At 44.7% G+C, this 24,396-nt stretch overlaps 1 protein-coding gene and 1 long non-coding RNA gene across 3 annotated transcripts; both read right to left on the bottom strand.

Moving 5' to 3' along the window:
* Nucleotides 1–581: 581 nt before the first annotated feature.
* Nucleotides 582–4,906, bottom strand: RPS19BP1 (ribosomal protein S19 binding protein 1). Its single transcript, XM_053253058.1, has 4 exons — nt 4,748–4,906; nt 4,513–4,650; nt 3,753–3,850; nt 582–1,534 (listed from the first exon to the last, which is right to left on the bottom strand). The coding sequence occupies exons 1-4, from the start codon at nt 4,797–4,799 to the stop codon at nt 1,394–1,396; spliced, it is 429 nt and encodes a 142-aa protein (XP_053109033.1). The 5' UTR covers nt 4,800–4,906; the 3' UTR covers nt 582–1,393.
* A 1,692-nt stretch (nt 4,907–6,598) lies between these two features.
* On the bottom strand, nt 6,599–20,729 carry LOC128326364 (uncharacterized). Of its 2 annotated transcripts, none has more exons than XR_008308001.1 (3): nt 20,592–20,729; nt 18,561–18,703; nt 6,599–7,001 (listed from the first exon to the last, which is right to left on the bottom strand). It is a non-coding gene; the product is annotated as an uncharacterized LOC128326364 (long non-coding RNA). The 2 variants fall into 2 exon arrangements; XR_008308000.1 differs by lacking the exon at nt 20,592–20,729 and adding an exon at nt 19,849–20,090.
* Between the last annotated feature and the right edge of the window lie 3,667 nt (nt 20,730–24,396).

Below are 24,396 nucleotides of genomic sequence, written 5' to 3'. Positions count from 1 at the left end.
AAACTTTTGCTAACTGCTTTCTATAATTGAGGGGAATATACAAAAACATTTAAGTGCCACTGAGTAGGTGTTGACTCTTAGCGACCACAGATTCTCTCCAGGATGACCAGTCTTCAACTTGGCCTTTAAAGGTGTGTCTGTGGTATATTCATTGCTGTTGTAATTGAGTCCATTCACCTTGCTGCGGGACACCCGCTTCAACTTTCCCCAGCATTATGGACTACTCAAGGGAGCTGGGTCTTCTCATAACGTGTCTGAAGTATGATAGTTTGAGCCTGGTCATTTGTGTCTCGAGTGAAATAAAAGCATTGCTAGAAAAACACAATTACTACACAGCTTATCCCAGAAGTAACTTCTTTGCTCATAGATCCCACTTCACAATTGTTTCTTTAGTAACTTTTCTATGTATGGACTTTCATTTCTACAAGACTTAATGGTCTCACTGTAGGCTAGAGCCTACTGCTTTTTATGATGCTTTTGAAGAACTGAAATCCTGAGAACATAGACAAAACTTTGTTTCAGACTCACCCAATGCTACTTTTGTTTGTGAAAGGGATTAATATTTGACACAAAGACTGCCATCTTTTGGACAAACCATTTATTGCACCCTGAAGCAATTTCATTTGGAGGGTGGATGGGGCCCCTGAATCAATTAAGAACCTCTAGGAAAGGTCCTTTCCTTGAAAAGGGAGGGATAAGCTCTAGCAGAGTAATGCAATATTTCTAAAGGGATAGAAAGAGTTGACTGAGGGACTTTATTTGCAGCATTCTTTTTAGAGAAGCTGCTATTTTCACTATCTATAGACAGGCTGAACACTTTGACCCAGATAATTCTCTTCAAACAGAACAGCCATCAATAGGAGATAGAACAGCCATCAATAGGGGATGATGGCAGCTGTAGGCCAAATCATTTGAGGTCTTGTTTGAGAAGCCCTGCTTTACTGCACTCCTTCCCTTGCCCCAACATTTAAACTTATATTTCCCTTTCCTAAAAGAACTTTTAGTTTCAATCTGCAAAGTTAAGCCACTGCAATAGAGATCAGATCACACTGAATTCAGTGGTTACTTCCAAGCATAATATCCTTAAGTCAGTCAAGTAAGTGTAAGTCTATTGCAGAGGGGAGTGATTTCATCTGGTTAAAGCCAGAAAATCTTTTATACACCTGCAGAAGTATATAAGTGACAGAACCATAATACAAAAGTACGGAATCTGCAGATATCCTATTTTTTTTGGCAACAGAGAGATCTGGATTCTCTGCCTTGAGAATAGGATATCTCATGCCAAACAAATTACACATAAATATCCTGTAGCTTCCTGTAAACGTGGCTCCATTGTAAAAGTCTGTTCTTTTATGCTTTCTTGTTAACTGTGAGAAACGCAGAGTTTATTTGATCAGACTAATCCTGCTCCTCCAAAATACTCTCTCTCAAATTTCTGGAAGTCCTCCTCAGTGAAGACAGTGGCTTCTGGCTTCTTCTTTTTCTCCTTCTTAGGTCGGTCTCGTGATTTTCTGCCTCTGTTCTGCTCCAGAACCTTCAGCCATAATAGAGGGGGAGATTAAAAGTTAATATTCTTTGCTGATACAGTGCAGCCACTCATGGCTTGAGTCTCCGCCCACCTGGTTCCAGCCCAAACAAACATTTGGGCACAGAATCCTCTCTAATAAAATGCTTGGTGTCCGTCCGTGCCTCCCTGGCCTGTTCTGCGCATGCGCAGGACGGCTGAGGCAGAACGGAGACAGACAAAAGGCGGCCATGTTTTTGACTCTGTCCGGCCGTGGGGAGGGCAGATGCGGCTTTGGCAGCCGCTTGGAGACAGAGGCGGCGGCGGGACCAGATCACCCGCAGGCAGCGAGGACAGATGCGGCTTTGGCAGCCGCTTCAAGACAAAGGCGGTGGCGGGACCCAAACACCCATTGGCGGCATTTCCAAAATGAACAGCGGAGCAGCCAAGCGGCCGCCACGAAGCCAGAGAAGAGACGGCAGGGGGAAATGGCCGAGGCGGCGGCAGAGCCGCTGCCTCAGCAAGAGGAGACGCAGACCGGCCGGGGAGACAGAGGCCGGGACTGGGGGCCGAGCGGAGACCGTAGAAAGCACTTTTTTAAAAAAACAACCGCCGCCGCCGTTGCCGCCGAACTCCCACCCTCCCTCCCAACTTCCAAACCCACCTTACCCCGGCCCGTGACAGTTGGGCGAGAAAACTCCATAACTGAGGAGGAAGAGAGGAGCTCGCAAACAGAGCTCCTCTCTTAGCAAAGGCTCTGCCCGAACTGACACTATGGACGCGAAGGTCCCAATAGGCGTCCTTCGTGCCCAAAGCGCCAGTTCAGGAAGAGGCTTTGCAGAGACAGGAGCTCTGCTTGCGAGCTCCTCTCTCCCTCTTCAATTAAGGACTTTTCTTCGCCCAACTGACACGGGCCGGGGTAAGGTGGTCTCGGAAGTTGGGAGGGAGGGTGGGAGTTCGGCAACAACGGCGGCGGAAGCTTTTTCTTTTTAAGATTCCTATGGCCTCCACTCGGCCCCCGGTCCCAGCCTCCGTCTCCGCAGAGGAAGATGCGGCTGCGACAGCCGCAGGAAAGCAGAGGCAGCGGGGCCACCAAAGCGCACAGGGACAAGGGAGAGGGGGGAAAAAACCTCGGAGGACAACAAAGACAAAGAGCAAGTGAGAAACAAACAGAGAGAGAGAGAGACAGACAGAGAGATTAAAAAAAAACCACACAAACAAACACAAACACACAAAAAGGGGTGGGGGGAAGGCTAGCACCCGTTATTATAACGGGCTTAAAAATACTAGTGCTAACTAAAGCAGAAGCCGATGTACATGGTGCTCCAGAAAGCCCCAGACAGTGTGTTCAGAGTAAGCTGCATAAATTCAGTTCAGGAGGACTATACTTTGCATTTCTACACACCCACGTTATGCAGATATCTTATCAGAGCCCAATTTTCAAGAGAGCTTAGTGGCTGTATCCCTAACACACAATTCCACACATATTTAAAGTCAGTCCCACTGAACTCAGTGTGGATTACTCTCACATAAGTGTGTATAGGACTGCTCTGTAAATTGGTTACCATTTACATTACTATTAAGTGGGGATTTATGATTGATATACCCTAGCTTAAAAAAAAAAAAGTAGATAGTCATGTTGATCTGTTAGGAAAAATCTAAAAGCCACAAACAAGTAATAACTTTATTAGGACCAGCCAAAAATCTTAAACAGGTATTTATGCTCACCAACCCTATTGTCAGTTATGCAAATAAAATAAAATAGACAGGGCATATGTGTAGTAGGAATGTGCACAAAACTGATTCTGCGTTCTGTTTTGAGCTCAAAATGAAACACAAATAGCCAAAATGTTTTGTTGAAAACAGTGGTTGAGTTTCGAATGTTTTGGCCATAGGGAACAATGGGGAAACTCGAAACAAGATTTACAAAGTTTTTTCTCCCAAGTGGAAGGGTACAAAGTCACACTAGGAGGCAAGCAAATTCCCCTCCCATTCTGAAGCCTAGCTTTCAATTTGTTCTTGCAACTGCAGATGTAGAGCTTTGTTAGTTTTTCCAAAACCACACACCTTATTTCAGGTGAACTTATTCGATTGGGATGGACCAGGAGCTTCAAAATAGAGAAGTGGTTGTTGGGAGGTGGATGCGACAAGTCAGAGGCAGGAAAAACAGGGTTAGAAACAAAAGCACACTCAAACAATCCTCACTGAGATATTGAACGCAGAAAGACATATTGAGTAGAAAGCTCACCTTTTGAGTGATGGTGCTGTCTGTAGTGAATTGACTGCTCATCATGTACTGTATGTTCTCCTCAAAGTGGTCAACAGCCTGATGTTTCTTATACTCCTCTGAGAAAGAGTATAACACAATTTTAAGCACATTTGCACTTGAAATAAGAGACAATTCTACCTAGCTACAATATATTATGATGCAATGCCCCATTTTCTTTTTCTGTCTGCATCAGGTTTGGCAGCATAGGTGCTGCCAGTTGTGTCCCATACTGGGGGGAAAAACACATGTTGTTCTTCACATGTTATAGCACAGGCTTCATAAGCTAAAGATACAAATATGAATTATAAGGTAGCCCTTTTTGTCGGGCCAACTAGAACTGTGCATGTGCAGAGAGCAAAATATATTGCGCAGAGAGCAAAATGATTCATTAATGTGGATATTTTAAATACTTCCAGCAGATAATGGACTGGATACAAAACCTTCAACAGTTCAAGATCCTTAATAAAAGAAATTGACCAGCCTAGATGACTGGAAAGTGACGGTAGTAAGAAGCTACACAATACTGTCATCATCAGTGTTCCCTGCAACAGAGATTCCCAGATGTTGACTACAACCCCCACTATCCCTAGCCAAAGGCCACTGCAGTTGGGGATGCTGGAAGTTGTAGTCAGCAACATCTGGGAAATCCCTGTTACAGGCAACACTGATAGTCACTGCAGCATTTGTATAAACTATAAGGATACATCCTCAGTTCTCCAACAACCCTAGATATTCTCACCTAACGCTGACTTGATGACCTTGCCTTTGACTGTAGCCGTCTCTCTTTTGCGTCCCGAAATCTTCTTCCTCCTCCTCTTCAACGATTGGTTGCTGGGCTGGGCAACCGTCTCTGTCCTCTTGGGACGAGGTGCAGACACTAGTTCAACATAGAGAGAACTCATTAGATTAAAGACTGCAGTAATGGGCGAGTTTATTTTCCTGCCTCCGATCCCACCTCGCTGTTTCCCTGTTACCTCCCGGTGCCTCCAGCAATTCCAGCGCCTTCCTTAGCAGAGAAGCAGACATCTTACTTGCAATCACCTTCACCCACGTGAACTACGTTTCTTCCTGTTTCATCTCTATGTTGTTTTCTATGATTAGATATACTTCCGTGATTGGCTCCCCCTCTTTGCCGGCGTGTCTCTCATTTGCCTTTCCGCTTTTTAACCCTTATAGAGGTAGGAAAAGACTAGAATATTGAAATTACTTTAAGAATTGATAGCCGTCGCTGTCCATTATTCTCTACGTCGTAGACCTAATTAAAATAAATCATAGTTTTCACATGAACTAAGACCTGAGTTAGAAAGACCATGGTCTTCTGTCCTTACTGCTGCCTATTGTTTTGGAAAGAGATTCTGCTGCTTCCCGATCACAGTTCGACTCTGCTAAAATTCTGTTTCTTCATTTATGTCTATGAACTTTCATTTATCCCTGGTGAAAAAAAATGGCTCCCTATACTGAACCCTGAAACCCAGTGCTGAAGTGTTGACGCTTTTGAACTTTGGAGCTGGAGAAGACTTTTGAGGATACCATGGACAGCCAGGAAAACAAACAAATGGATCATAGAACAAATCAATCCAGAATTTTCACTTGAGGCACTTGAGGCTCAAACTATCATACTTTGGACACATTATACGAAGACCCAACTCCCTTGAGAAGTCCATAATGCTGGGAAAAGTTGAAGGAAAGGAAAGAGGACGACCAGCAGCAAGGTGGATGGACTCGATAACGACAGCAATGAATGCACCACTGAGAGATCTTAAAGGCCAAGTTGAAGACAGATCATCCTGGAGAGAATCTATCTATGTGGTCGCTAAGAGTCGACACCGACTTGACGGCACTTAATCAATCAATCAATCAATCAATCAAAATGCTGAACCCGGAAGTATTCTATCAATGCTTTGAGATGGATTACTCTAGTACTTTCTTATCACGGTGATTGATTACGAGTCTATGTATGCCGCTCTATTTCCGGTAGTTCTATAGCTTTCTAGTATACCAAAACGGAAGCTTCTCCACTAGGGGGCCTTCAGGTCAAAGAAGCTGCAATTTCCACCAAGTTCTGCTGCGGGAAATTTATTCCAATTGGATCTTTGAAATAATAATAATAATCAACCATATATATTGACAGCCCTAAATTCACCCTTTGTGACAGGGGTTGTTTTGCTATAACCGAGAAAGGTTTTCAGCTTCTGGCAAGTTATAATTGCGGGGCTACTATTTTCCCAAAACAACCCTCCCCATCTCCCAGAGACATACATTGAAAAATTGAGAAACAACTTCCACTATAGCCAGCGTGGTGTAGTGGTTAGAGTGCTGAACTAGAACAGGGGAAACCCGAGTTCAAATCCCCATTCACCCATGATACTTGCTGTGTGACTCTGGGCCAGTCACTTCTCTCTCAGCCTAACCTACTTCACAGGGTTGTTGTGAGGAGAAATTTAAGTATGGGCTCTTTGGAGGAAGAGCGGGATATAAAATATAATGATAATAATAATGTTGATACTAAGTAGTCCTCCTTGTACATGCTGAGGGTCTTTTTGCTGAATGGAATAAAGTTGCTGTTGTTGTTTTAAACCAAAGGGATTTAAAAATGCATAGTGGACAAATTGCTAAGATCCAAGCAGAAGATGGGGAAATAATGTATACAACACAAGGAGTTGTGAGTATAAGATAAGATAAAGAACCACACCATCATGAGCTCCTTGGAGAAAAGGGACATAAACATATAATAAATGAGTGAACATTACAAAACCAAACCCTGAAGACTGGTGTTCATTAGTCTATCATTTATTAAAGTGTTGGAAATTGTGTGCATTGTTAATAGACGCATTATTTGCACTGTTGCTGAAAGAAATTTGCACATTTTTCACATTTTTTATTTTCCAACTATATATAAACAGGCTTAGAAATAAGTTACAAAACTGAACTGAGTGAAAAGAATAGTACAGACATGCATCATTTCCCAGTTGTTGTTCCTCCTCAGCTGAAGGAAGATCTTGTGGCTGACAAGATTCAAGCATGGCCACGTGTCATTTGGTGGTGTCCTCACCCTCAGAATCCCACACATCTCATTCTTTATCTGTCTGCATGGGATTTGCCTTTGGCTTCATGTCTTGCCATTATTGGATCTACTTAAGTTGGTTCAAGGATAGTTTTGAAGGGACAGCTCTCTTCATTCTGCTTGTCAATTGATCTACCAGCTTGTGAGATCATCTGTGAAAGTTCCTTTAAAAAAAAGATTAATTGGAAGAGCATTGAGGGATTTTCTGTACAAATCTTAGTAAGTTTTAGATTACTTCCTCAAGCCCCTACTTTTGTTAGAGTAACCACACTATAAGAGGTGGTGGACATTTCTTTAGTCACTGCCCTCTCAGTTCTATTTGCTTTGTATCAATTTCAGGAATTCCCAAGGCCTTTCTAATATGCACCATTAATTCCAGTATCTAAACCTCGGTTTTGCTCTTATAAGAACTCTGTGAGGAGTTTAGGTTGAGAGGTAGTGACTGGCTGAGCAAGAATTTAAATCCCAGTCTCCTCATCTGCCTCGATGCCAGAGACCCCCAACTTTAGGTCCCCAGATAATATTGGACTACAGCTCCCATTGTCCCTGGCTACAATGACCAAACACATTTGCTTATTTCAATGTGTTTGTTAGTGTTTAAGGTGACACAAGAATTTTGTTTTTACTGCAACAGGCTAATATTGCTACACCTCTGGAAGTTGTTAGGGGGATGATCTGTTGGTTAATGTTGGTTAAAATGTGACAAGGCAGGGAATGGGGTTAAAAAGCTTTCAAAAGTGTGGCATACAGAATGGATTTTGAGTAGATAATTAATTTACAAAGCTCATTTGGAAGGGCAGATGGGACTGTACTTTGGAGGTAGTGACACAGTGAATGCTTTGCATTTATAAGGTTCCACTTTCAGTCCCTGGCATTTCCAGCAGGTAAGACTGGGCATGAACCCACCCCAGCTGAAACTCTGGAGAACCATTGCCAGTCAGGAGAGGACAATTCTAGGCTAAATGTAAAGTTGTGCTGTCGAGTTGGTGTTGACTCCTGGCGCCCACAGAGCCATGTGGTTTTCTTTGGTAGAATACAGGAAGGGTTTACCATTGCCATCTCCCATGCAGTATGAGATGATGCCTTTCAGCATCTTCCTGTATCGCTGCTGCCCGATATAGGTGTTTCCATGCTCTGGGAAACACCAGCAGGGATTCGAACCGGCAACCTCTTGCTCGCTAGGCAAGTTACTGATTTAACTCAGCATAAGGCAACTCCCTATAATATTCACAGTTCTTATCAGTGAGGAAATGCCTGATAAAAAAGTGCAGAGGGAGTTTGGGGTTTTCCATATGAGCAAAGCGCTTTCCTGTAACGACAGCATCCAGCTTTTGACCAGTGGTCCCACTAATTTTTTTAATCTCTGTGCGGAATGAGTTTTGTTCTGGGTGGCGGACATCAGAAAACTTGTGAGCATGTGCACATGCATGCGCCTTGGAGGGAACAGTGGTTCTGCATATACTTTTACTACCTGTTTTCCACTTGCAGCATGTTTGTACTATAGTTGGAATTGAAGCAACTTCCCAAGTTGCTTAGCCACACCCCACTCCCACTCCCTAAATTTATTGGTGAAAAGTTGGAGGACGATTAGTGGTTGGATGATTAGTGGCTGTGACCCTGGGCAGGATAATGCCCAGTTTTGTCTGACCTGATGTGTTGTTTCTTTACAAAATGTTGTCTAGGATGAAGTCCCATGGTCTTTCTCTGAGTTGGTAAATATGTCCTCAGATAAAGAACTAGGTTGTTATCAGCCATAAGTCCCTACCTAACATGCTTTAAATTATTATTATTTATTCATTTTTATATTATTATATTTATTTATTTAATAAATATTATTATTATTTATTCAATGGCACCTTTACGTTACTTGCTTGGTGAAAACCTGCAAAAAGGCTATAAGCTTTTAAACATGAGCCCACATGTTGTGCCTGCTGGCAAACGTCCACAAACTTCTGCCTGGCCTGGGCCTTTAATTGGCTGGGTCCAAGATCACTTCTCCTTCACTGCCTGATTATGAGTCAGCTCAGGCGCCTAGAAGCAAGACTTGCAAGGGCAGTGTGCTGCAGCCACATCCTAATCAGGTTTACTTGGAAAGAAGTCCCACTGATTTTAATAGAAGTTATTCTAAATAAGTCTGCTTGGTGTTGCTGCTTGCTTTGATGTAGTGACCTGGCTTGGAAGAGGCAGCTTATTTGCTGCTGTCATTCTGTTCACTAAGCAGCCTGATGGATGTAAGATGAGAAACAAGAACATTGAAAGAATTTGGGCTGGTTGGGAGCCTAACGTACGTGGGGGCCTAATCCATCTGACAGAACAGAAGCCTCTGAGGTCCTCCCCTTTTCCTTCTGCTCAGTGGGGAGGGGAAGAGGCTCTGTGGTGCTACTGGGAGCTAGAGGACTGTAGGCTTGACCAAAACTTCTTTCCTGGGCCGGATTTTCTCTAAATCTGAGATTTAGAGAATCTGTGTTCTTGTTCCTTCTTTACCGGCCTTGTGCACGATTTCACAAATGCAAGTCAGTAAATAAAGCCAGTGGCTTATGATAGGATTGCCACATCCGGCAGAGAGAATTTCTGGACACAACTATTATATTTATTTATTTTTAACCATTTCTATCCTGCTCTTCCTCCAAGGAGCCCAGAGCAGTGGTCATGGTTATGTTTATCCTCACAACAACCCCGTGAGGTAGGTTAGGCTGAGAGATATGTGACCGGCCCACAGTCACCCAGTGAGTTTCATGGCTGAATGGGGATTTGAACTCAGGTCTCCCTTATCCTAGGCCAGCACTCTAACCACTATACCACACTGCCTCTCAACTGTCAAAAGCAGGGTAATGGGGGGGGATTTAAACCCCTACCTTTTGGACTGGGATTGGAAAGAGTGCTTGACAGTGGAGCTTGGCAACTGTTTCATGTATTTTCTCCATGAGTGTTCTTTGCACAGGAGAGGGTTAGGAGCATTTCACCTCAATAGACTTTCACTTACTCTAGAGATGATCCAGAAATGAGGGGATTTTCTTCATCCTCTATTATACTCCACATATGAGCCATATAGAGAAAGCCATCCTAGTCACTTAGCAGTACAGATGCCAGAGAAAGAGTAAGAACATGGTGCTTTTAAACATTGACACCATGTAGCTACAAAGGCTGGAGAGAAGCACCAGAAAAAACCTGGCAAATTTCATTAAAGCAATCTTCCTGCTCAAATTCCTGGACATTCTGTATCCAAGGTGACACTTTCCCTACATTCTGAGCTGGACATCTGATTCCTGGGCTGCCTGGGCCAATCCTGGGCAAGTGGCCACCCTAATTCTTGGGCTTTTCCATTTTTTCCAATTTACTGACAGACTCTTGCACAGCATCCAGTCATGAATTTTGGCTGCATTGTCAAAAGATGGGAAAGTAAGTATTGGCCAGCAGGCAGCTCTGTGTCTGATCTTCATTATTGATCTTCATTGATCTTTAGTGTTTGATCTTCATTATTGATCTTCATTGATCTTTAGTGTCTGATCTTCATTATTCTTTCACCTGGGCTGTTCTTAGAGAGCCCTGGTGGGCTGTGGGACCTGGGCAAAATCAGCCAGTGTGGAGCCCCCTTTCAATTAATTTTTATGGGGGTTAAAATTGCCTGTGGCAATTGCCCTGCAGTCTGTCTTTTGTAGACTATTAGAGCAGGTCCAGACAACCCACAAGCAAATAAGTAGAAGGGATCTAGAGGTTCCTGGGAAATGCATGCTTCCAGCAAGTGTGTTGTCCAAACTCACTAAGGTCAGGTTCCTGAGTCTTTTGCCCGACAGTTGCCTGACATTCTCTACCCATTTGTAACTTAACATTTGAAGCTGAGTGGAGAATGCCAGGTGATGGGGCCGTAGCCCAGTGGTAGAGTATCTGCTTTGAGTGCAGAAGGTCCCAGGTTCAATCCCTGGCATCTCTAGTAAGGCTGAGAAAAATTACTGCCTGAAACCCTGGAAAGCCTCTGCCAATCAGTGTAGATAATACTGAGCTAGATGGTCTGAGTTGGCATAAAGCAGCTTCCTGTCTTCCTACGAACCCACCCTTAAAAAGAGCATTGAAACTTTGCTAGAACTAATATACCAGGGAAGGCTATGAATTGATCTAGCAAACAGCATAATTTAAACTGATCAATGATAAACTGTTCTTTCATTCAAGTTACAATCAGGCCAGTTGTCGTGGGCACGAATAGCTACTGCCCCCTCATTCTCGGTTCTATTCCTCATTCTATTCTGGTTTCAGCCTACTTGGCATGCTTCATAGTGCAGCATTTGCAATAAATTGGTGACTTTGGTAGTTCTTGTCCTTTAATGCTAATTCTGGCACTATTAAGAGCTTTTCTCATTACATTTTCTGTTCCTCAAGGAATTGAATTGATCTCAGCCTTGCCAGTGCCGGGCAGCATCATTTTGTGCCAGTTCTTTTAAGAGTTTGTTGACCAAAGGTTTTGAATTAATTTTGTTAGATAGTTTATTATTCCTTTAAATGCAAGCAAGGGTGTATTTTATACTGAGCAGTGTGCTTTGGGGCTGACAAGTTTTTTTTATCTGAATCAGCAGTTAAAACATTACTGCTCAAATTAAATTCAGTACTTGGAGCTCTTGGAAGGAATCTTTTCCACTTTCCCCAGCCTTGTTTTCTGCAAAAACTGCTCAATGCTTCAATGTATTCTTAGGGTCTCCACTCAGATTCAGACCGTAGTACTTTGTAACCCTATAGTCAAGTGTACAATAAGAACTAATTCTCTTCACCTTGAAAGAGGGGCTGAGATGTGGGCTGATCAAGTGCTGGTAGGTTTGGGGTTGGGTGCCCAGTAAAGTCATTGTGGAATTGCATTGCAGTGGATTCAAATCTCATTTCCCCCCCAACGTGATTTACATCAAGGACAACCTTAGGGGGTGGCCCATGGGACTTCAGCCCCCAATGAATGTCTCGGGATCCTGAATCTCATCACCCACTTTCTTCTTGAATGGGAGTGTGGGCAGTCATCTTTCATGCCAATATTAACTCTCAGAATCTTTTGCAATGGCTTGGTAAAATGCTCCAGCAGCAGCGATGATCACTTCTCTTTTCTGTCTCCACCCTAAAAAGTGCTGTGTTGAGGACAAAGCAAATGTTTTAACTCCAATACACCACTTGTCTCCTCCAGTTTCCCTTTGGGGTGCAATCAAACATAATTATTCTTGGTTGTGAGCATGGCTGAGTTTACTGATCAAAAGTGGGGCTGGGAGCCTGGGAGCCTGGGAGGTCTTTTGAGTACCCAGTAACACCCCTGGTTGACATCTTACATGCCCATATTAACTCTCAGAAGCTTTTGCAATGGCTTAGTAAAATGCCAGTGGGCATATACCTGCTCTCTGGGCAAAGAGGCACCTTTTAGAGGGCTGGCTCTCTTATATTTTAGAAGGGAGAGCAACTATCCAGCCCCAGATGCCCTCCAGTGGCTGCTGCTGGTGTCTCAGTCCCTTGAATTATAAGCCCCTTTGGGACACAACCCCCTGGGAAGTGCTCGTGTGCAGGCCCCGTTGAACCGTGAGGGAGCTGCATAAGCACAAACTGAGACTGACCTACTTTCTGAGATGGCTGTCCCCTTGTTTTCTTTTCACATTGTAGGCCTTGGAAGATGTTTGAAAAGCCTCTTTTGACATACCTTCTGCATGATCCCATTAAGGTCATCGAGGGAGGTGTGCCTCTGAATGCTGTGGCCAGCTCATTTGGCGGTGACTTGGGAATGGGCCTTCTCTGTAGTTACTCGGGGACTATGGAATGCGCTCCCTATAGATGTTCACAGTTTAGTATCTTTACCAGCCTTTAAAAGAATCCTTAAAACACTTTGAGGCTATTCACACAATTGTAGAAAATTGGGCTAGCCCAATTCTACAATCGTGAGAACCACAGGGCTCAGCTGTGAGCCTGGTGATTCTTGAGTGGGTAACCCACTCAAGTAGCCTGCCCCTGAAACCGGGTTGCAGAGCGAGCGCTCCGCAAACTCATTTTTTAAAATTGCGAGTAGCCGCGGTGTGGCTCTGCGCCGTGGTTACTCATGAGTAGACCCCCAGCAGGAGGCTAAAAAGCAGCCTCCCGGCTCGGGGGTCTCCCCAGTATGCTCTGCGCGCTCGCGCAGGGCATACTGGAGCTTCCGGGGGCCATGCTGCCCCCGAACTCCCCAGCCCCCGCCAGCTCCGTCACGGAGCGGGCAGTCATGTGGGTGCCCGATCCGGCCACCCATGGCTCTCTTCCCGCTCGCTCTTACAAATTGGGTCTCACTGATTGTGAGACCTGGCTCTTTTTTTTTTTTTTTAGCCAGACTTTTAGTAATCTCTGAATGTTTTAAATTGTTCTAACAGTTTGTTTTGTTTTTGTTGTGTTTATTTTTGTGAACCGCCTAGAGCCATTGGGTAGGGCTGCCGTATTCAAGCTTGCCAAATCCAGGTGGCCTAATCTGCATATTATGCAGATCATGCGGCAACTAATTTGCATTTTTATTTATTTAGATGACAGATTTATATACTTCCCCTCCTTCTCTGCCCTCCCATGTGATGGGATCCAGAGCAAAATCTGGGCAATCCGGGCAGCACATTTGAAATCCATGTAAATCAGGGTGGAATTTAGCAGCTGGGTGGATGAGCCAAAATCTGGGGGCTACCCTAAATTCCAGGGGAAATGGCAAGGCTACATTGAAGTCAGGCGGTATATAAAATAAATAAGTAAGTAAGTAAGTAAGTAAATAAATAAGTAAATAAATAAATCTCCCTTTCTCTTTGCCCTTCTGAGCCAAATATAATTAAGATTTTAAATAATACCTTGTTGCTTCCTTTAAAAAAATGCATTGACCAGCAAAGTTTTTAATCCATTTACATTTACCTGTTTAAAATTAAATTGAACTAGATAGTTCCTCTTAGTGCTGTGCTGCATAGCCTGAATATGTAACGTGATTTACTCTGGGATCTGTACATTTCCATTAGTTACAGTATTATACATTTTCACTGGAATAACGTCGTGTGATGTGTCAACATCCATCTCCGCCTTTATTCATATTTATCAGTATTTGCAAACCTGAGGCAATTTGCTCTGCAGTCGCTCTACCTACAAAGAGATACGGATCATTGCTTTGCTGTTCTGCAGGCATGTGGTGTAGACAACTTGGCTTTTAACTGGTTGAACATCACTTTGAAAAATGATGTTTTTCTCCCTTGCATTTATGGCTGACTGGATGGAAGCAAATGGGAGGCAATTCCTTGGCTTTGGCTTTTGAATGCATCTAACATGTTGTTATTTCTGACTGTAGAGCAGGGGGGAAGCCCCAGCCTTCTTATTACATCATCAGTTATTTAATTCCCCCCCCCTTTAAAAAAACAAACTCTTTTCTCCTCTCTTTAGAGATGTTTACACATAATATAAAGCCCAACAGGGTTTAAGAAGATAACTACTTGGACTCAAATTCTTCACTTTAGAGATTGTATTTATGTATGAATGCATGCATCTATATACTATTTCTGAAAGTGCTGAAATCTGGGACTCTTATGGACAGGGAACTTGCAGGCAAGTGGGAACTGGCCAGAGGCGTATCTAGGGAAAATAGCGCCTAGGGCAAACACTGCGCCCCCTGTCCAAGCATCTGACACCCATCTTTCAGATAACTTTACCATAATATCAGCTGAAAAATACAAGTCAAGCTCGTTAATCTTTTAATATTTCAAAAACTATTTAGCAGTGGACTTAGCCAGACCAAAAAATGCTGGAAAACTACAAATGTCAGTATGCGGGGGCTCATGAAATACCCAAATACTATGTGGAGGTGTACTTGGAAAACTAAACAGAAATGCCTGTCTAATTCTCTGCTATGCATTGTAGCATCACCGTTACATAAGTTTTAAAAATAAATGGAGAATTTGACATTTCCCAGATACTCTGTAAATAATTAAAGGATATGCAGAGTAAACTGTGTCACTGCTTGAAATATATTCTAGTCTTTCAGAAAGACAGTTAAAATGAGAGAAAGAGAGCAAGAAACTCCCAGTGGCCTTAATACTAAGGATTTCACACTGATTCAAAGACAAACTCACCATTAATAGCCATATTAGCAAGACATCACATTTAACTCACTTATCACAAGAAGCAAAGTAAGAGCAAATGAATACAATCCTAGCTCATAAACGTCAGCTCCGTATTCACAAGTCCTGATTCTCTGTACATAGTGCCAATCTGAATATGTGTACAGTGTCTTATATTATATTATATTATATTATATTATATTATATTATATTATATTATATTAATTTATTTTTACCTGTAGCCCCTTTGGGGGGGCTTCCTAAAGGCTGGGGGTTTGCAAAGGTTCCCCCTCACCCCGCTGGCCTCTAGGGCCTTGCAGGGACCATTTGAGCATGTGCGGTGGCCATTTTAAAAAATAATCTTTTTTTAAAAAGGCCACTGAAAACAAAATGGCCACCGCGCATGCTCAAATGGCTTCTGCAAGGCCTGGCATGACCTAGGGCCTCACAGAGGCCATTTGAGCATGCACGGTGGCCATTTTGTTTTTGGCAGCCATTTAATTTTTTTTTTTTTTACAAAATGGCGCCCCCCTTCAAGTGGCGCCCGGGGCATGTGCCCTGCCTGCCCTACCCTAGATACGCCCCTGGCACTGGCAGACTGAGGGTGATCCCCAGATGTGTTGGTGTTCAAAAATTTGGAAGGGGGAAAAAAACCCCTAAGGGGGCAATGCCCCCTCAACTCCGCCCATGTTAGTCAGTAGGAAGGAATGTTCAGCTGAGAGTGTAGTTTAACAGACAAGATGGTGAGCAAAGGCAATGGAACTTTTGCTTCTTGGGGAGATGGGGGAGAGAAAAAACTCCCCCCTCCCCAGGCATTTCACTGCTTTGTGTTTCTGAAGGGGGAGGAGTTTGAAAAAGAGCTGGGACTGAGCACCAGTGCCCCCATCTCAAACATACACAGAAAACAGAAATAATTCTGAGAGGGGGAGTGTCTAAAACTCATTTGTTTTCTCACCAGTCATTTCACAGCTTTGTGTTTCTGAGGGGGAAGGGTTTTGAAAAGGAGCTTGGACTAACACTGCCCCCTGATGAAACCACCAAGAAAACAGGGGGAGGAAAGGTCCATATGAAGAAAGGCCTTTGTTTTTTCACCATGCTGAGTCACATGCTTGGATAACACTTGCACACTAGAGATATACTGCAACATTCTGCACATCTGAAATTTGTCCCTTTCTTTTGATGGACCTGAGATGGCTAACAATAGAAGTTAAAGCATAAAACAATTTTTTTTGGGGGGGGGGGCGTGCAATACATTACAATAGCAGTGTGCAATACATTACAATAAAAAACCCCAGGCTGGTTAAGAAACAGGGATAAAGCAAAGACATTTAAAAGGCCTGCTAAAATAATGTCTTTAGCTTACACCTCAAAACCATACAGAAGGTGCCATCTGAATATCCAATGGCAGAGAGTTCCATAGGGCGGTGACCACCACTGAAAAAGCCAGTTTGTGTGTCACCAGCAGCCAAACCTGTGATGGGTGTTTTTCACATAGATAGCAGGCTTTACTGCGAATTCGAAGTTGCCCCCCAAAACCAACACAAAAAGTGGATTTTTTTTTTTACCCTGGATATGAATCGGGCTACACCCTTATGTGCAATGAAAAACCTGAATTGTGTGTGAAGTGCTCCCTGATAGCTCGCAGGGACTTTGGGGTGAATCTGGCTGATATGTGAATGCATACCCTCCATTCCAGAGGAGATGCAAGCTAAAGGCCCTGTGTAAAAAACTCCATGGTGACGGGACACAAAAGGACCTCTCTGAAAGATCTTCTAGGGCAGACAGATATATGTTCTATGTATGTCTCCTGTGCTCTTGGGAGGTAATACATTTTGTCCCTTTTAAGCCTTGACTTTTTTCAGGTCTGCCTTCCAAAGGCACAAGACAAGAGCCCCATTGAAATGAAGGAGAGGTTGTGAAGGAGAAAGCCCAAGTGGATTTTGCCCCATCCTCCCACACCCAGTCCTGCCTGCTCCAGGCATATCATTTTTCCTCTCTCCTGGCTCTGGTTGGTTTCTTGAATTCATTTGAAACCTCCCCTCCTCCTCCCCACACCCAGTCTTTTATATTTGCTCATTATTTATTTGTCTATTTGAAATAGTTATCTCTCGCTTCTCAACCTTAGTTTTTGAGGCAGTTAACAATGAAATTTAAAAATCAGTACAAAGCATCATGCCAGAGCAAAAGTAACAAAACAAAGCAAAACAGCACAGCTGCTCTAAAAGAACCAACAGCAGCAAAAGGCCATAAAAATAAATAAAAACAGATCAGCTGTGGCATCCATCAAGAGCCTAAAAGGTGTCAGTCCCTAGAAGATCTTGAATAGATAGTACTTGAATAAATAGTACTTTCCCTGCCATCTTGCAGCCAACAAAGAGAGCATTGAGCAGATGAGCAAGGGAAGATGTGGCATACACATGGGGCCACAACCCAAAAGCTCCCATCTTCTGTTGCCTTCCTTCTAATTTCCTAAAGTAGTGGCACTTGGTCATGTTAGAGTTTGTAGTTATTTTTCAAAGTGCCAACAAAGGAAGCTACCCACTCCAGTTACAGAGTAGAGTGCAGAGTTTTTGTTGCTGCAGTCATCTAAAGAACACGCATGGAGAGTGTAGTACAATCTAAATTAAACAGGTTTATTGGTGAAGTATATTCTGGACAGTCAGGGGTGTAGCAAGGTTGGAGGGGGCCCAGAGACAAGATATTAAAATGGGCCCCTCGCTGATATACACACACAAACACACTTCACAATATATAGTGCACTCACACTCACATCCCCATTATGAATACGGTGAATATCCAGTTCACATTGAATCTAGTGTTTTTATTTTCTGCTTCTGCCAATCTCCAAGAGACTCAACATAATTCATAGGGGGTGCAACATGGGCGGGTGGGGAGTCATGTGATGTGCCTCTGGGGGCCCCCTCGAGGCAGTGGGGCTCCCTCGAGGCAGTGGGGCTCCAAGACGACTGCCTCCCCTTGCCTAATGGTAGTTACACCCCTGTGGATAGTAAAGACCTAGCCCTGTCTAAAGGCTACATAATGGATAGATGGGGGGGCAGGGAGAGATGTTTCCATCTACTCTCCAAGAAGAAAGGAAGTGGACTGACTCCCCACAGGAAATACCTGAGGAGTCAAGGCAGAGGTCATAGAGTAGAGGTAAAGCAGGGTCAGTTAAGGAGACCCTCACTAACTACCTCTACTCCCAATTCCCCTAGTGGTAATCAGAATAAAGGTAAAGTGTGCCGTCAAGTCAATTTAGATTCCTGGCACCCATAGAGCCCTGTGGTCTTCTTTTGGTAGAATACAGGAGGGTTTTACCATTGCCTCCTCCCGTGCAGTATGAGATGATGCCTTTCAGCATCTTCCTATATCGCTGCTGCCCGATATAGTACCAGCAGGGATACGAACCGGCATCCTTCTGCTGTTAGTCAAGCATTTCCCCGCTGTGCCATTAGGTGGCTGGTCATTAGGCTACTTGGTGCAAAAGACCGATATACTGGAACTCCATATCCAACAGGTCAAACTATACTTAAGCGGGGCTGATCTGGCTGCTATTTAACATTTAAACAAAAAGTGCATGTAGTTTTTTACATGTTAAACTTTATTTAGAACTTGAACTCCATGTCTCCAGACAATATTAATTAGCAGTGCTCCCCTTACCTGTGCACTTCCGTTGCAGCTGGGGTAGATCATCTCCCTTCCAAGCTCCAACACTTCCCAAATGCTTATGAGGGGATCTCTGTGTGTGTGTGTGTACGTATACGTATACGTATACCATCAACATGGATACCATCAGTCCCATCCTTGCAATACAAAGGAGAGGGAGAATAGACATGTTGCCACTGTTTGTTCCCTCAAAATAAAATAAAAAATATATCATGGCTGCATATGCATGTCTACCAGAGGAGAAGGGAAGCACACAGCTTCCAAAGAGGCTGTAAAACAATTGATTTATTTAGTATGTTTCCAAAATGATCACATGATTCACAAAGTTGTGGGCTTCCATTTTTCTGATTGTTGGCTGCAAGCAAGTGCTCCAGCCAAGGCTGAGTAAGACCAGTGCCCAATTTCAGACATTATGCTGTATGGATGTACAGATATCTGTACATTCGTTTATGTGTTTGAACCTGCGTTCATGTTAAAAGTGAACTTGGGTACAGGCCCCTCAAATACATGGTACAGATAGGAAGTGTACTTCTGTACCTGTCTTCAGCATGACACGTGAATAACTGTATCTATGTACAAATCTGTACCTGTATACGCTGTACACTAGTTGTATGAGTGTTCAACATAAAGAGGAGATGGGGCTCAGCTGACCAGCTCCTCCTGTTGGTGGACTGGAGCTTGTGTACAAAGGGTACAACGATGCCATTTCTGATGGGCCATAAAGGTCCTCAGCTCCAAGTCAGCCAGTCAGACTCCCAAGACATCTCTACATCTCTAATTCCATGAGAAAGGCAAAGCCCCTCAGCTTAAATATACAGCAGAAGGGAAATGGCAGACTCGCAGATTGCCTGGCATCCTCTCCTAGAATGCAGTCGCAGCCAGGGAGACTGTCTGGCAGGATGAGAGGCTGGAGAAGCAGAGGGGTTTTTTTGGGGAAACCTGTATGAAACAAGGTTGGAACTCTCCCATTGTTCATTTAGGGTGTGTTTACAGTGGTCTTTTTCAATGCTTCAGGTTTCCATACGAGGACAGTGATTTGCTGTCCTCTAACATTATCCATCAAACAACTTATACCTTAATTAATATCTGTGTGCACAGCCTATCGAGGGCATGCTAGCCTTTGTGGAGAATTATTTCCATGTTCATAAACTGTAAGAAAAGGCAACTCCCATCCCCCCACCCATAGTCTCACTGCCCCATCATCCTTTTAAAAATTTTTTTAACTGCAACCAAATCTGTTTCCTTTGAGGGTGAACAAAAACGTCATGGAGCTGGGACTCACACTTCCAAGAGCTGCAGGCCTTGCTTTGGATCGGCCCATTGCTCTCTTTCATCACAAGATGTCGCTGTGAGGCAGAAATTCCATCCTGTGGCAGCCTGAAGGCTTGGCAATCAGCCCTTCGGAAGACAATGGGAGGGATGGAGGAGGGCGACAGGTACTGAGCTACGGTGGCTGTAACACGGCGGTGTTACAGCTTAGTCAATGGCTACTTGCCCACAGGCCTGGCCCAGATTCCCCCAGCACCTGAGGCAGCATGTGGTAAGCCAGCCCTCCGCATACTGCACGCCACTCTTCTCTGGGGCCAATCTCTTCCCCTCTTTCACCCAATCTGCTCCTGGTCTCCCTACCACTCCTGTGTATGGAGCAAATTGCATGTTGATCCCCCCCCCCCGCAAATCTCCCTCCCATAGGGTTGCCAACATTTCATTGCCAGAATGAGGGACACATGTTTGTGGGGGCTGGCTGGTGGGGTGGGCTGGGCGGTGTATGCAGTGGTAATAAGAGCTTGAGTACCATTGATGTATATGTAATTGAATTATATGCTATTGAATAAATGAGGGACAAATGCTGTCCCTATTAGGGGTGTGTACGGAACCGGCTGGTCCAGTTCAAGTCCAGACCAGACCCGAACCGGACTGGGCCAGTTGAGTATGGCACTCCCTCGAATGCCCCCAGGTTCGGTCTCCTCCGGTGGTGGGGCTCGTGAACTTTTTTTTAAAAAATTGAAATTTTTTTTTACTTACCCCCTTCGGGGAAGTTGTTGGAGGTGATGGGGTGTGTGTGTCCGCAGAGGTTCCCCCTCCCCTGGCCGGCCTCCCTTACTGCTGCCACTAGCCGTTCGGCCGGCTCTTTGGCCTATTCAGGCCTTTCCCCTCCGGCATGTCGGCCATTTTGGAGGCCGCTGCACCCGCGCAATTGGCCTCTGTGTGCAGTTGGGGGGTGTTCGGTCCGGGGTCAGACCTGTTTGCACATCCCTAGTCCCTATAGGGACCAACATTTCATCCTTGAAATGAGGGACATTCTGCGTAATGAGGGACAGTTGGCAACCCTACCCTCCCAGCCCCACTTGAACTCCCTCCTGTCTCCCTTTACCTGATCCTCATAGTGGTGACAGCCACTGCTGGTCTTTGTCCTTGCCCTGACTTTTCAAAAGGCAACAGAAGTGGGTGTGGGTACAATCAGGGTGGATTTGTTTGTTCACATGATGGGCTGAAAGAGCTTTCACAGGCTCTCCCCTCTCAAACAAGCCACTATAGTAGTAGTGTTGTGTGTTGTTGTCTGCAGGTATTCTGGTTTATTCCCTCTTATCACACTGCCTCACAGCTTTCTCACATCACTGTCATTAAACAAACAAAAAGTAGCTGCGCTCTTCATCTTGGTACAAAGACATTTCTAGTAGCCTGTTGTCTTTCCTCCGCCACTCACAATTATGAACTAATTCTGTTGCTTGTTTTATTTCTAACACAGTAGCTGACATCCAGACTAAATCATTTCTGAGCAGTCCTATTAAATTAAGTAGTCCTTTAGAGTAACTCCTGAGTAGTAGGTGGAGGAGACAATAACACTATCAGACATTCAGCCTCAGCAGTGTTTTTCCAGTGACTGTTGCTGGTGTCTGCCTTATGATTCTTTCCCTTGCTAACTGAGCAAAGAAGCACCTTTTAAAAGTGGTGATTCTCTTTATTGAGCAGGGGGAAAGCAACTGGCCCTATCCAACCCCAGCACAACATCTCTCCAGTGGCTGTTGCTGGTATCTGTCATGTTTCTTTTTTAGATTGTGAGCCCTTTGGGGACAGGGATCCATCTTTCTTTCTTTTTACTGTATATCTCTATGTAAACTGCTATGGGAATTTCTGTTGAAAAGCGGTATACAAATATTTGAAATAGTAGTAGTAGTAGATTCTGAGCCCTTTGGGGACCAGGGGACCATCTTATTTATCTATTATTTATTTTTCTATGTAAACTGCTTTGAGAACATTTGTTGAAAAGTGGTATATACATATTCATGATCGTTGTCTTAGTACTATTGAATGAATTAGTCTGGATGTTAGCTAGTTTATTTTATAGCCACTCAGTCCTGTATAACCACAATTGCACTCCACACAGTTCCAGGCCTAGATTTGTTGTTCACTTGGTGAATGCACAATTACCACTTTCCTCACCCCCATCCTTTGGTTTTTTTTTTAAAAAATCCGATCATCAAAATGGCATTGGGTGCTATGAAGTGCTCTGGGAGAATGTTTGACTTCTAGAACATCTGCAAGGGCAATACTGTCAGAATTCACACAATGCAGAACACCACAAAAATTGTACAAGCAGTATGCCTTGCCATGTTGTAGAAAATCAGATCCATCTGATTTGATGAGAAGCCTAGAAAATAACAGGTGGTTCTATTAAGAACCAATCTGCCTACTTTCCTTTCACTGTCCTTACAACTGGACTAAATCTGGTCCAGATTGGTTAGGCAGTTCACAAATTAGCCCACTTGTGCCTTAAACATTCATGTGTCCGCCATCTTGAATTGGGGTGGATGACATCATCACAAACTATGTGTTTGAAGTGTCCCTAAGTGTCCCTACAACTGTACCAAATTTGGTCCAAATCAGTTCCCACTTGCCTGCCATCTTGAATCATGGTGGATTACATTATTACAAACTATGCCCTTGAGCTGTTCCTGTGTGTCCCTACAGCTGTAGCAAATTTGTTTCAAATCAGTAAGGCAGTTCACAAGTTAGCCCACTTGCACCTCAAATATTTACGCATCTGCCATCTTGGATCGGGGTGGACAACATCATCAAAAACTATGCCATTGAGGTGTCCCTATGTGTCCCTACAGCCATGGCAAATTTGGTTCAAATAGGTTAGGCGGTTCACAAGTTAGCCCACCTGCGCCTCAAACGTTCACACATTCACCATCTTGAATTGGGGTGGATGACATCATAACAAACTACGCCATTGAGGTGTCCCTATGTCTCCTTACAATTGTCCCCGATTTGGTTCATATTGGTCCTGGCATTGCAAAGTGCAATAGACACACGGACACACACACATGGAATGCCAGGTGAGCAGGGGCGTAGCTAGCCCGCCGGCAGCCCATGTGCGGCCACGGCGGGTGCCCCAATAGCCCCGCCCCCTGCATCTGACGTCAGACACAGGGGATAGCCACGCCCCTGCGTCTGACGTCAGACATGGGGGGGCGTGGTCTGGCTCCCCAACGGAGCTTTGAGGCTCCGTTCGGGAGAAGCAGCTTAAGTTAGACGAAGGCTGGTGCTGCGTTCACAGCGCAGCCCAGGAGCGGCTCTTCCCTGCAGGGAAGAGCCGCTTCTGGGCTGCATTGTGAACGCAGCACCAGTCTTAGCTCCTGAAGGGGCCGCGCAGCCCCCACTCGGGAGCTAAACTACCGTCCCCGCGTCTGACGTCAGACACGGTGGGCGTGTCAGGGCCGCGAATGGCGGCTCCTGATTGGGCACGGCCCGGGTTCTTTGAACCCGTTCACCCAATTATAGCTCCACCCCTGCGGGTGAGCTCATAAACCTTCTGGAAACTAGGCTAAAAGGTTCTGCAGAGCTGAACTAAATGAGGAGTCTCAGCCCAATGAAGAGGATCATAGCAGTTCCAGATTCAAACCAGGAGTGAAGCCAGCTGAACAGCGGCCTGTGTTCCGCCCTGCCCCGCCCAGTGGCCCCACCAGTGATGCCCCGTGTGTGATGTCACATGCAAAGGGGGCGTGGCCTGGGCTTGGGATAGCCTGAGAAAGCGCTCCTCTTCTCATTGCCAGGCAGCGCTTGCTGCCTGACAGCATTTATTTCCCTTCCTCTCCCTCGCTGGGAGAGGAAGAGGAAATAAACGGTGTCAGGCAGCAAGCGCTGCCTGATAATGAGAAGGGGAGGACTGGGGTGAGTCTTTGGGCAATTGGGCCGCATCCCCTTTGCATGTGACATTACATGCAACAGGGGCTCCAGTGGCCCTTTTAACTGGTGGCCTGGGTTCTTTGAACCTGTTCGCTCAATGATGGCTCCGCCCCTGATTCAAACCCTGTTGTTTGGGTGGGCCATAATGAAGCCTCCTTTAGGGGGCTGGAAAGAGTGTGTGAAGAGGCAATCAGGAGGGGCTGCTGTGCCCATGCTCGGCAGTGTGTTCTGTGCCCATGATTGCCCTGTCCTGCTGCATTGCTGAAAAGAGCCAAGCAGTAAGCGTGAAACTCTGACTCTATTAGCAAACAAATAGTGTGCGATTAGAGGGATCAAACACGCAGACCCAAACACCCATTTGTATTCTGTCTCACACACAAGCACAGAAGGGCGGCTGTCCAATTAAATGGACAAAAATGCCTGTTATGTTATGGGTCCAGCTGAGTGGGGGCAGATGATATATGTCTCATTCCTGCGTAACTGCTTTTTATAACGCAGCCAGCAGTTCAGCAGCCTCTCTCCCTGCCTTGCAGCTTTTATTATTCCTTTGACTCCCCTCTGAGTTTCCTTTCATCCCTTCTCCTTGTGTCAGTCGATTTGTGCTCCATTTTCTACCCTTATCCCTTCTTCCTTCCAC

This window comes from Hemicordylus capensis, chromosome 5 (assembly GCF_027244095.1).
Source record: "Hemicordylus capensis ecotype Gifberg chromosome 5, rHemCap1.1.pri, whole genome shotgun sequence".
Classification (NCBI taxonomy): domain Eukaryota; kingdom Metazoa; phylum Chordata; class Lepidosauria; order Squamata; family Cordylidae; genus Hemicordylus; species Hemicordylus capensis.
Note: the sequence above shows the minus strand (reverse complement) of the source record. Positions and strands in the feature narration are given on the sequence as shown.